Source organism: Pygoscelis adeliae, unplaced genomic scaffold (assembly GCF_000699105.1).
Source record: "Pygoscelis adeliae isolate BGI_AS28 unplaced genomic scaffold, ASM69910v1 Scaffold59, whole genome shotgun sequence".
NCBI lineage: Eukaryota > Metazoa > Chordata > Aves > Sphenisciformes > Spheniscidae > Pygoscelis > Pygoscelis adeliae.
The window spans coordinates 2,211,728-2,224,567 of NW_008825565.1; the positions used below are offsets into that span (position 1 = coordinate 2,211,728).

The 12,840-nt window shown below is 36.8% G+C and overlaps 1 protein-coding gene across 2 annotated transcripts in view; it reads right to left on the reverse strand.

The window, feature by feature from the left end:
• Window positions 1-709: 709 nt before the first annotated feature.
• The window catches only part of UBE2K (ubiquitin-conjugating enzyme E2K), a 25,821-nt gene continuing 13,690 nt past the window's right edge, over window positions 710-12,840 (reverse strand). Inside the window, exons 5-7 of one of the 2 annotated variants that reach the window (XM_009332449.1) lie at window positions 6,174-6,273; window positions 2,416-2,544; window positions 710-2,062 (exon numbers count right to left, since the gene is read on the reverse strand). In XM_009332449.1, the coding sequence (XP_009330724.1) occupies window positions 1,988-2,062; window positions 2,416-2,544; window positions 6,174-6,273 (304 nt within the window). In that variant the 3' untranslated portion in view covers window positions 710-1,987. The remainder of the gene's footprint in view (window positions 2,063-2,415; window positions 2,545-6,173; window positions 6,274-12,840) is intronic. The other variant, XM_009332450.1, reaches the window with a different exon arrangement.

The following is a 12,840-nucleotide window of genomic DNA, read 5'->3' on the forward strand; positions in this document are numbered from 1 at the left end:
CCGTCCCTGGTTTTCACCTGGCAAACCAGCTGAACAGTAGCAGCTTTTTGTTAAAAAAATAAATAAATATAAGGAAAGACAAAACAACTCATTTCCTTTGGCATCATTGCAAATGATTTACACTAATTCAAGAAAACCCATCACTGACTACACCTTAAAAAGCAGTAAGTATAAAGACTAAGCAAACGCATTTAGTATTGCACCGATATGAGTTCAAAGTATTTACTGTCTGTGCCCTGAAATATTTTAAGTTTGGGCACGTCAGACAGAGCAGTACAGGGAACAACCCTGAACTAGCTAGGCCTCTACGGCTCTTTTTTCCGGTTCTGTCGCCCTACCACTATGCTCCAGATATTTAACAGATACAATAATGTTCCTGATTTCCTCTAGTATGATTTATAAACAGACTGTCTATGAAGTGTGAAACTATTTCAACTTGTACTTCACAGCTCCAGAAAAACCCCAAACAGACATTTATTTCCCCACCCCATTAATCCACAGTTTAGGAGAAAAAACAGTCATGGAAAAAATGACTTATACAGTACTCTTATCCACAATCCCCACTCTCTAGTCTCAGGATTTCTCTGAAATTCCTTGTCAGATACATTCTCAAAAGTTAGCGTCATATTCACAAAGACATTACAGGTCTCTTTAAATAGATGTACTAGTGTTTGAAGTTGCAAAACTAATAATTTTCAAGCTTTTGCACTCAGGATGAAATGTCATTTTAATACGAATAAAAAGACTGACTGTATGTACAAGCCAAGATAAGATTTCAGTTCTCGTTTATCAGAAACATCAATCCAAAAGAAAGCTAAATTGAGAACACACTTCTACTATGTGCATTTGAAGTATGTACAGTAAAAACACCAACACAGCCTCCATGTGTCAACTAGAGAAAAACGCAAGCAAGGATGAATTTTAAAGTACCTGGTAAGCAATCCTTAAATTGAAGCCCAAAATAAAGCTAGAAAACTGCTGCAAAAAACAGCTGATTGCATCATATCAAGTACTCAAAGAAAAAATTTTTTAATTCTCAGTACGCTAGAGAATCAGCATTTTCCTCCTTCAAACCCAGTGAACTCGTATTATCCAGAATGTTCTGAAGAACCTTTTACGTCTATTTAAGACAAAAGAAAGGAAAGAAAACCAGCTCCATCTTTTTGTGCTATATCGAGGCACACTCCTTATGAGATTGTGTAGAAAACATGATGGATGAAAATCAGTACTGATAATTCAAACTATATTTTTTAAAGGGGAGCCTAGACTACTGTAAATGGCACACATACTACCCACAGATGATGAAACATAATCTAGTGAGGATTTTCAGCTGTATGATGTAAGGGAGAGGAGAATCAGGTTTCCCAATTAATAAGCTAGAAAGAAACCGGTTCTGAATAGGTCACCATTTGGAACTTTGGGTAAGTCTTGAAAGTCTTTCAGGAAAAAAGTTACAAGAACACTCGAGTATTTCAATGGTGCTCCCTTCAGCGACCCTACCTAATATGTCTATTAAGTACAAGCATGCAAATATAGGTCAAACCACAGGCACATAGGATCCATGTTAAAAACAGTAAAATAGCTGTGATGAGTGGCACCAACAATTTTGATGACTAACAATCAAAAATGTTGCTTTCTGAATTACTAAATCAAAATCCTGAAGCAAGTTCCTGCTAGTCTTCGTCACACTGCTAAACACGAAAGTAGGCATGTTTTTTCCCCCATTATTTTAGCTGAGCTCAAAGAATTTTTACAATATTTAGTAAGAAAAAAAATTAAAGTATTTCCCCTTTTTAAATTTACACAGACGTTTAATTAGCTTTATTTACAGAGCGTTTTTTTCAGTCTCCAATAGTGCCTAGATAGCATCATCAGGCAAGAATGCCAGTTTTAAAAGAGAATCTCTATAGAATCCTAAAAATAACAGATGGTGATGCTCCTCCAGAAGGGGCAAGCTGGACTACTGAAGCAGCTCTCTCTACATGGCTCAGTTACTCAGGAGTAATTCTGTTGCAGTCTCTACATCCCATGATTTTGAAGACAAGGCCACTATTACTGCATTCTGCAATGAGAAAACAAAAGCAAGAATATTTTCAGTGTGTGAACCTGCAGCTCTGAGAAGTGGAATGAAAAGTTCACAGATTAATCAGAACACGTTAGTTTACCATTTGTTAAATCCTAACTAATAATTTATAGAAAAATTGTTTCAAAAAAAGGCAGGAGTAGCTCACAAGATCTACTAATAACGTATTTTAAAACTCCAATTCTTAAAAATAGTTAGCAAAACAGACTGATTAGACTGACAAAAGGTCACGGAAGTAGCAAGTCTACTTTAGTATACTAGTGACTCCCTGTGTTTATACACATATACTTGTCCTGCCCCTACTGAAAAATATTTAAGTTATGTATACTTACCCTATCAAAGCCCATAGCACAAAGGTTTTCTATTTTTTTGGTGTATTCTGGACTAGAAACTGGTGCTCCAGCATACACATGTGCCCAAAGTCGAGCTGTCTGTTTAAACATTTCTGGATTTTGTTTGTACTACACAAAAGAGAGAGGGGGGAGAAGGGGAAAGTTAAATCAACTCGGCAATCCAACCAAAAAGCAAGATGATATGGCAGATTCCAATCCATCATTCTTCCTACAGTATCTTCAACAGTGTTTCACACTGATCATACTGCTGTTTTTTGAAGTGAAATTTGGAGGTGAGGATTACACATAGAGTAAACCTATGCAAGCATTTGATTTAATGCGTTTGCCTTTAGGTTAAATCACGCACTATAGGTATTTTATGTGTACAATCAGGTACTGCTCTCAATTGCACTGATCAAAAGTAAAGTAGCTATATTTAGCACAGCTACTGAAAATTTATATTCAGTGTGGCAGAGCACAAATTATCCCTATGTTAACATCTCCTGAATGCACGTACTGCATACTACTCTAACGTATTTCTCTAATCACTTAAAAATATGCCTGGTTCTATACACTGCAAGTAGGTCTGCAGTTTTTCAGTCAAGGCTGATATTTTACTACCAGGCTTCCTCCTGAGAATAAGAATGTTGATAGCATACGTGACAAAAGAAGGGCTGAAAAACATGTGAGCATGTGCAAAAAGCTAGGAAGCTGCAACTCTTTTCATGCAAGCTATTGTTTACCAGAAGAAAAAAAAAAAATCATGCAGGGTATATGTAAGTATTATTTTGCACCAATCTCATCATTAACAAGTTTTCTAATAAACAACAGAATGGACCTTAGCACAGAGAGTTTTCAGCCTGGGCCAAGAACTCAAAAGCCAAGAAAGTGGGTCATCTGTCATAAATTGTACTCAGAAAAGCAAGATGAGTTTTCCATTTTAGCAACTTTTGTATGTAATAGCAAGTTTAAATTTTTCGTATTTTAAAAAAACCCAACTTTCCCTTAATCATTACACTTTAAGAAAAATAGGTATACCCATCTTTAGATATATAGTAAATTTTAGCACTAAATAATAAGATGTTGGGAAATATATTATTCAAATATTTAGATGCATTTTAAGGACAGAAACATGGCTGATTATAGATTTAGTGATTGTTTTCATGTATGAATAAAGTGCTTAGAATGATAAAGCACTGTCAAAGCGAATACAATACTTTTTACTGCTGTACATTTCATTTTACCTCTCCTACACACCAACTACACTGCATTGTGTGCTTTGTATACCTCCCACTAATTCTGCTCCACATGAAGTAATTTGTATATTTACTATCTGATTATTAATGGCATTAAAACAAACATGGGAGACAATTGTTGTAAATAACTCACTGTGTTATAAATACAGTGGACTGTAATAAATTTCTTTGGTTGTAATGACGAGAAAAGAGGAAGGATCAAGTTAAGCATCAGTAGCATCCTAAAGTACTATATTCGTCTGCTCTTAAGAGATCTTCCCCCTTTTCTTTTTTTTAGTATTTCTGAGAACACTACCAAGCCTAGAAAGCAACTAGCTGAAGTGCAAAGCATTAGTCATAACTGCATAACTGCATTTTATTCAGAACATTACTTCAGTGTTCTATAAATAAAATTCCTTTACTTAGGTATCCGTAAATAATCTAGCTTCTCACTGAATTGAGAAAAGCCTAAAGGCACCTTTTACTGATGTCTCTATATCAGGAATCTGAGGCAGTTAATGTTGCTGTACTTAAAAGAACAGCAACTAGTTGGAGTGGTTTTGACACCAGACAGCTGGTGTCTAAAAATACTGCTGTTATTCAAACAGGAGTTCTCCCTGTGTTCTCCCTGGGATTCAGCTCAAGAGCTTGTAGGACACTGCCATTTACCTGGACAGCTTAGTAGTCTAACACATAGTTTAGTAAATTAACATAATGAAAAGTGAGTGTGGAGGATAACTAATTCCTTGTGAATTTTTATTTTGGAAAAAAACCAACAAACCCAAACAAACTAAAAAGGACCCCCCCACACCAACTAAAACACATGAAGGAACTGGGTGTTTACCACCACATCTCTCAAAGACGTATGACCACTTTCTACTTACATACACATGCTTGTAACTCAAGGCCAAACCCCAGTTAGTTTTCATGCAGACATTTGCACGGAACAGGAGAAACTGAATCCTCCCCGCATCAGCCATGCCACAGTCCCACTGGACACATCCCCACAAACACCTGAGAGGCAGCCTGGAAAATTGTCCTTCAGAATCCAGGAAGTTCCATTAAGTTTTTTGCCTGAGAAAAAACTCTTTCCAGCTCAAGTGCTTTTATGAGACTGTTATGATTCCCACATAAAATTCTACCATCAGGGCCAGAATGGGAAACACTATTCTTGTTCTTTGTAAAAAAAGAAAAAGGAGTTTTGTTTAATAAAGAGGGAGTGTGACAGCAAGGGCATGCATCCAGCAAGAAAAAACGGTGCAGGGACATGCCTGGTGGCCTTGCTGGCCTTTGCAACAATTCTCCCTGCGTAGAGCAATTCAGTCTGACAGAACTGTTCGGAGACATTTGTTCAGAGCAGCCTTACAGTACTGCAGAATCCCACAAGCAAGCCTCCTGTACTTACTATGGAGTATAGTAGTAGCAAACAGCTCTCCCCCACCCAGTGGTGCAATGGGCTACCTCTGATCTCCGTGTTTCCCTCCAAATCCTGACAGGTTTGATAAACTGCTGATCTATCATCCTACACTGATTTTTAGAGGGAAGGAGTGCACACTTTGTCACCCTATCCTGGAGGGTGCCGACTTACAGGAGATATAGATGAGACTGATGCTTAAAGAATCTTCTACTTGCTTTGTTCTTTTGTTACTGAAATAAACCCTTACTACCAGTCATAGGGGAAGCCAGGCCTCCTCTCTCTCCCTGGAGTAAAAAGTAAAACAACACGCACATACTTGGGACTTTGTTGAAAATTGTCAGACTATTAAGTTATGGAATGACTGTTCCTATCTTTCATCAACACTTTAAATAGAACCATGTCAGTCCTGGTATGGCATAAGATCCAATTGACATTTTATTATTACTTTTTATAAGTTATTGCTACTGTCTGAAAAGTAACAAACCCTGCTGATTATAGAATTCTACTGATAACTATTTTAGTCACTAGTTGAATTGGTATCCCAAGTACTTACAAAGGTAAAATACATAGGATGCTTCATTCAGATAAATTGCTCCTCAGGATTAAATGCAGCAGTAATTCATCTGAAGTCACTATTCATAAAATTTTGACATTAAACAAATAAAATACTCAACAATATTCATATTAAGCTGGAAGAGGAGCTACATACCAAGCCAAATCCAATGAACACCTTCAAGTTAAAACTCATTTTAAACCAGCATTTTCTTATAAGAAAAGCAAAACCATTGCTTTTCTTATACTAGAAGTCTTAGATTTTAAAAGGCACGTTATACTGGTATTCATTTTACTATGCCATTATCTCCTGACATTTCTGACAAGCTAAATGAGGAACAAAACTAACAAAATAAACATCCTGACACTGTAACATAACTGCTACTTACTCTGGAATCCAAAGAGCACAAAACACTGTAGTAACTTACACTTACTGTAAAGCAATTTTCCAATAAATTTTTTAAAATCTTTATCTCCCCCAAGGTTTGGGACCTAATCTGAGTGAGCAAAGGTTACGGAAGTGTTACAAATTCACAATCAACTGAGTATCTTACCTGGTTTGCCACTACTGCATCTTGTGGATCATCTGGTTCTGCAGCTGCCAACAATGCTTGCAGCGATAACAACACTGTTCTTAGAGTCATTGCTGCTGCCCTAAAATTAAAAATTTGAAAATGACTTTACCAAGTCCCATGCCTGTACTCACCTTTGCTGCTGTACTAATGTCATAGAAGATAAAAGTACATGTACAGATTGTAAGTCTAAGAATCATAATTTTACACTACTGCAGCGTATAGGTATTAGAATACCATTCTCTCTATATATATTTAAATAGGGTTTTAAACGTGGACTTTCTTAATAACAATGCTTTGTTAACCTTTTGGAAGATACAGTCCTTGACCTACACATTTGACCATGCCCACTTAACAGAATTCACTTCATCTGGGAAAAAAAAAAGGCCAATTTGAAGTTTGTGTCATCCTTCCTTACTACCAGTAACAGCACCTTGCATAAGGTCTAGGTACTGAAGTGGTAGCCCATGTGTGCTCCCTCTGCTGGCACTCATTATAGCAAAATAGCATGTACAGAAATAATGACCTGTATTTTAAATACTTGTAACAGATAAGGAATTTTATACGTGAGATATGTTAAAACTGATGCCATGCAAAAGATAACATTTTTCAATAAAATGTAACCATTTACATAGTGAATTATTACTATAATAATAAAAAGGTTTGGCTATTACAGAACGTGCAATTGAAAATATTATCTCAGCTTCCTCTCATTTCAACCTGACATGACTGTTGGAAGCAGGAAAACATTCTGTAGTCACGATGGTGCTTGTAAAGTCACTCTTTTGCCCCTGTGAAAGAACCCTGTTGAAGGTAGCATAGTTCTAGAGTTGGAACTTCTAAGGTTCTAAGTTCTCAGCATTTTATCTTGATCTCAAAGTACATTTAGAATAAGAGACTTCAATAATTTAGTAAGGGAAAACCGAGTATGTTCATAAAAGTCAATAAACACTCAGAAAAGTAAAAGTATGAAATTGTTACACGCTGTAAATCTGGAAAGTTGTAACATTTTAAATATACCGTTTAATTAGATTTTGATCATGAATACCATCTCTGCTCTACCATTTCAGCTGGCACACACTGGAAACCAAATAAGGACCCCATAGAATCTCTGAAAGTTCAGTATTTCAGCTGATTTGAAGAGTTAAGTAGACTCTTAATTGTTGTGGCGAAGGCACAGACAGACGTTCAAGCCAGTACACAAAGCTGCTTACTCTGCTTAGTAAAAAGGTAAGTGGGGAAAATGTGACATCTTAGATTTGAGCAAAATGGTTATGGCACATGAAACGCCAGAGGAAAGTTGTGAAACACAGGCATCCAATTTCTTACAAACTGTTCAATTTTCAATCAACAGAAAATAGTTTCTTCCCTCCAGAAGACTGAAAGTAAATGCAGAGAGTCTGTTAGAGTGGGTGGGGAAGAGTTTGACCTGATGGTCCAGGTACAAAGGAAACAGTTTGCAAGTCTATTTCCAGTCTCAGATTTCAGAAATTTATCTATTTTCCAGTACCGAGGCACTGTACTGAGGTACTCTAGCAGAGTATACCGATGAACAGATGAATAGATGCTGGTAAAATGTCGGAGGTACATTTGTGACACCCGAGTATTATATTCCTAGATGCTTACATTTACAGCTTTCCTGCTATGTCACTAACCATTCAAATATCGCATTCTTCCCCGATTGTTTCTAATTCTAGAAGATTTTTCCTAGAAACTTACTTTTTTTTTTTTAGCTTATCATCACTGAGCTCTCACAGTGCAGTGTTCGACATCAAAACACAAGTGAGAAACAGCCCAACTGACAGAGATTTTAATTAGCACATACTGCCTCATTCCAACTGCCACACCAGCCTGAAGTCCCTCAAGCTGAACTTTGCGGACTTAAATCTTCAAAAAACCCTCGTGCTTTTAAATCCAAATTCGGACAAATCACAAAACCTTCACAACATATAATTTGCCTTTTCCAAACCTACTCCTTAGTAACAAAACATTTTTTTTCAGAATTTCAGATTATCTTCCAGTTAAATTCAAGTGTTTCAGGTTCCAAGCTGAATGCTTCTTCCAAGCCAAAGAATGTTTCTTTAAATTACAAAGCCGGGTATTAACTAGTAAGATTATATTTAAACAGATAAAGAACACCTAGTTACTGAAACACATCCTCAGTTGCATGATGAGAGCCTAGCTAACACAGTAAACTCAAGAGTACAAAGCATCTTGTTTTTCCACACCTAACTCACACACACAAAAACCTCAATGAAAGAACACAGAAATATTTTTGCTTTACATGTACCTATATTACATTACTCTTATAATTTCCTGTTCTTTGTGATCTCTACTGGTTTATACTGTCTTGAAATTAATCTATTTGATGTGTGCATTGATGACATAATTCACAGTGGTATCTGCTAGTATTAAATGAATGTAATGCAACATGCTTGCTGTTCCGGCATTCAGGTGCCACAGAATGCTAAGTCTTTCAGGCCTTACTATGCTCAAATGGATTTAGCCATTTTTATTTTTATGCAGTGAATTTCAGGAACTACCACATCCACCACACTCACACTATAAAACCTAAAGTCTTTTTTCCCAGTTAAGTAATTTTATTATACTATTTAGTGTGGTTTTAAAGATAGACTTAACATGAAATATCTATCAACTGTAACTGATACTGTAGTTACTTTCCCCAAATAAAAGCTCTTCTGCACTCCCCTTTACAGAAATCCTTCTACCTTTACAGACATCTGAAAATACTGTCATTATTTAAAGTAGAGAAGATGACATGAAATGGGTCACAGCCACTTGTGCCACCTTACGTGCAATTTACTTCCATTTACACTGTACCTTCTAGAAGTGGAAAATGTACCTTGGGGAACAGGCGGCTTTACTAAGGACCAAAGGTGCCATGGACGCCTAGAACAGAAGTTTTGTGCTGGCTCCAGCCATCTCTGGCTTTCAAGACTGCTAGGCCCTTTCAGTCCCTGTTCATCTGTTGTGTTTGTAGATTTCTATATAAAGCATACTGGGACTTGAACTTCTGTTCTGACATTCCAATTTCAAAATGAGTAATAAAAATAAATACCTCATCCATTTGGATATACAGATGGCTATATGCTCAGAGAACTCAAACTCTAAAATAATAAGTTTATAGACAAGACTAGTTTAGCTATATATGTAAAAAGGTTTAAAAATGTAGTTTACAACTTATTTTCAAGTCTCATGTCTCAAAATGGCTTTCACATCTCATGCATAATAAGACAAAGTCTTCATTGGACACAAACATTTAAAGAAGTATCCTTAAGTCATAAAAGAAAACCTGTTACAGCTTCAGCTGCTGTTTGTATTAAAAAAAGGAAATTAAAGTTTGTGATTAATGGTAAAGAAAATCTGACGTATTTCATGTAACTATCATATACTCATGTTACATCTTCTACCTTTAGGACACCAATTAGCTTTCCTGATCAAAGAAAGTAAAAAAGTCTTTTTATTTTCTACATAGCTTAGCCTTAGTTTTTCAGACATAAATTAAGATTCCCAGAAGAAACTGGAGGGACAGCTAAAAGTAGATTCTCATTTCCCAAGTACCTTAAAAAGCTCTTCTTCCTTCCCATTACCTTCTTTTGGGAGAACAAAGTGAATGGAGATGACTGCCCAGAACTACATTTACGGACACTAGTAAGGCAGGACCTGTTCCTCATCAGCAAGGAGCAAAAACAATTCTCATAATCAGTTCTGGAGGAAGATCTATGCTAATAGTGGCACAAAACTAAAAAACCCAGCGCACACAGCCCACATAACATCCTCACAAGCTAGAGAAGAATGCGCTGCAGAAAAGTTGTATTTTCCTTAAAACTAACTTCCTGTAGAAAGATACACGTCATCTGCATTTTCCAGCACTCCTCAAGGGTTTATTTTTCCAGAATAGAATCCTGGGGGGAAAAAAAAATTCCAACTCTTCTTATATTTGAAGTTTATTTCTAGGCATGGATTTACCTGCAGCATCTCACAGAGTTCAAGCAATTCCCTCTGGTAACTCCAGCTAGCTGCATGCTTGGGTTTTAGGTTTTTTCTCTCCTCCTTGCCAAAGGCAAGGTTTTGTATCACTCCTGACAGACTTCTGTCTAATCTGTTCTCAACTGGAGCCTCACAAGTTTCTTGGAAAAATCTGTTTCAATGCTTCATCATGCTTGATATTCTGCATGCTAAAATGGCTTTCCAATCTTTCATTGTAGGTTGTATTTGCTTAGACCATCATTCTTGTTACTTTACTCCGGATTTTTCCCATGGTTCCCATCTTTCTTGGAATACAACACTCAAAGTGGGTACACTACTCCAACGGAAGCCTGTCCAATCATAAATAAAAAGCAGGCAGCTTATATCATGAGTTTTGCTGGTAAAGCTTCCTACATCCCAGCATCCTATTCGCGTTGCACATGACATTACATTGCCTTTGTCCCATGACATTACTGGCTCCTGTTTTCTCCTAAAGTTTACAATAACCCTTGACTCCCACCCCCATCCCAAAATGCTGCTTAGCCACTATGCAGGCTTGCAAGTTTGACACCTACAAAATGGGAGGAAAGGCCAGTAACATCTACCAGTGAGCTGCAGAGAGCTCACTACAGGCAAGCACTGTCCCTCTGAGAACTTCAAACTAAACGCCTGCACTCTGGACAGCCTAACCACAAACCAGGCTTTCTACTGACATTGCATCTGTTAAACAGCAAGGGAAACCTGGAGTGAATCAGAACAAAGAAAGCTGATATATATTTCATTCACTTACCTTTTTTTTGGTGATATCTTGGGGCATTTCCATTAAAAAAAGAGCACCCCTAGTTTGTGTGGATATAGTGATAATATTAAAAAGCACAGCAAGCCAGCTGTGCCCAGCATGCCTGAGGTAAGAAATCTCTTACCTTTTGATGAGCTGAAAGAGTCCTAAGAGGATTATGAAACACTGCCAGTTTTTCTTTTTCTTCTTTATTTTTAAAGACTAAGTAATTTTCCATTTAGGAAGTTTTTACTTATGTTCTGTACGTTCCTCTCTGGAAACAATCTCTCTAGTTACTCTGAGAGGTAACCCAGCAGAACAACGGAACAGCTGCAGCCAGTAGATTGCTGCTCCACTCTGTCAACCCAACATGGGTACTGGGAACATTTATTTATTTATTTTAAATAATCCGCAAAATTTATTCCATTTGTGAAATAACTAAGCTTGTTAATCCAAGAGAAACGCCCTGGGAACTTGTACCGAGGGCTTATGGAATCTGGAAGGAGGGAGGAAATGAATAAGGCCTTTGAGTGGAAGCCCGTTGTATTTCTCCTGTGACTATACAAGACTGGGCACCCATTAGGGAACGAAAAAAAAAGAGAAAAATAGAATAGCTTTGACATAGTGCGGGGGGGGAAGACAGCCTGCTTGCTGAAAAGTTCCCTCAAACAATGTTAATATTCTCTTCGTTTTTCCTCAAAGCTTTAAAGAGGCTCAGTGCTCCTCAAACACCCTGAACAAAACCCAGCAGTTTTAGATGCCCAAGATGATTACTATGAGCTGGCTGCTGCTTATGTATCTATTAAAATTGTATTAGCTCTTATAATAATAATGATTTCTGCATCTCAGCTGAAACATGATTCTCCCAGTACAGCCACTATGAAAAAAAATATTATTCATTTTTATTTCAACTGTCAAAACCACAACAGCCAAGAGTTTTTTGTAGCCATACACACAGCCACAACACATTCGCTTGATAATCACTGCTCAAGGGATTTATGCAGAACAGCTTTCAAGTAATTTAGTTCTCAGGTTTCAATGAACAGTATTAGATACATTTTATATTTAAGAATAAAATTTTGAGACAGAATACTAGCCTGGAAGATAAATATAGGCTACAGTAAGTGAAACCACCTAACAAAAGTCACATCAGATCAGCATAAACAGTATTGCTTCTACAAAATCATATCCCTCTTAATTCTACCAGTAAATAGTAGCTGTTTTGCAAACAAACTGGAATAACAGGTATTTACAAATCTAAACATGATGAAAATCCACAGCTGCAAAGAATTTCAGCATCAAGCATACACTGTGCAGAAAGAATTTCATTAAACACGTTAAAAAAATAAAAGACATTACTTTGCATACTGATAAAACCTCCTGCCAATATGCAGAACAATATCTCAACTATGCTCATTAGACTAGAAAATCATTATCATGGGATGGGTGAGTAGGGAAGAGACTTTTTTTTAACATACAAACACATTAAAATCTTTATATTTGTATTCACCATATATAAATGAGTATTTTATCAGCTTATTAACTCTTTAAGAAACCCTACTAAGTCTTGTAAGCCCACATTCTGTTCTTCATCTCCCACTGACCTCACTGAAAAACACAGATATGCATTGGAATTTGAGACTTGTATTTAAACACAGCAACAAGTGCAGCATTATTCAGTTAAAAGCATTACAAGTCAATGAAGTGGCACTTCAGAAACAGAGCTTGTTACTAAGAGATTTGACAAGAGAGACTGTGGAACTAAATATATTTCCCAGAACACAGCCATTAGAATATTTCAGAATTGCATTTGTCCCATTTACCTTTGAATACCTGGTGAAATCCATTAAATTTTAAATAATCAAGGTGGGGGGGGGGGGG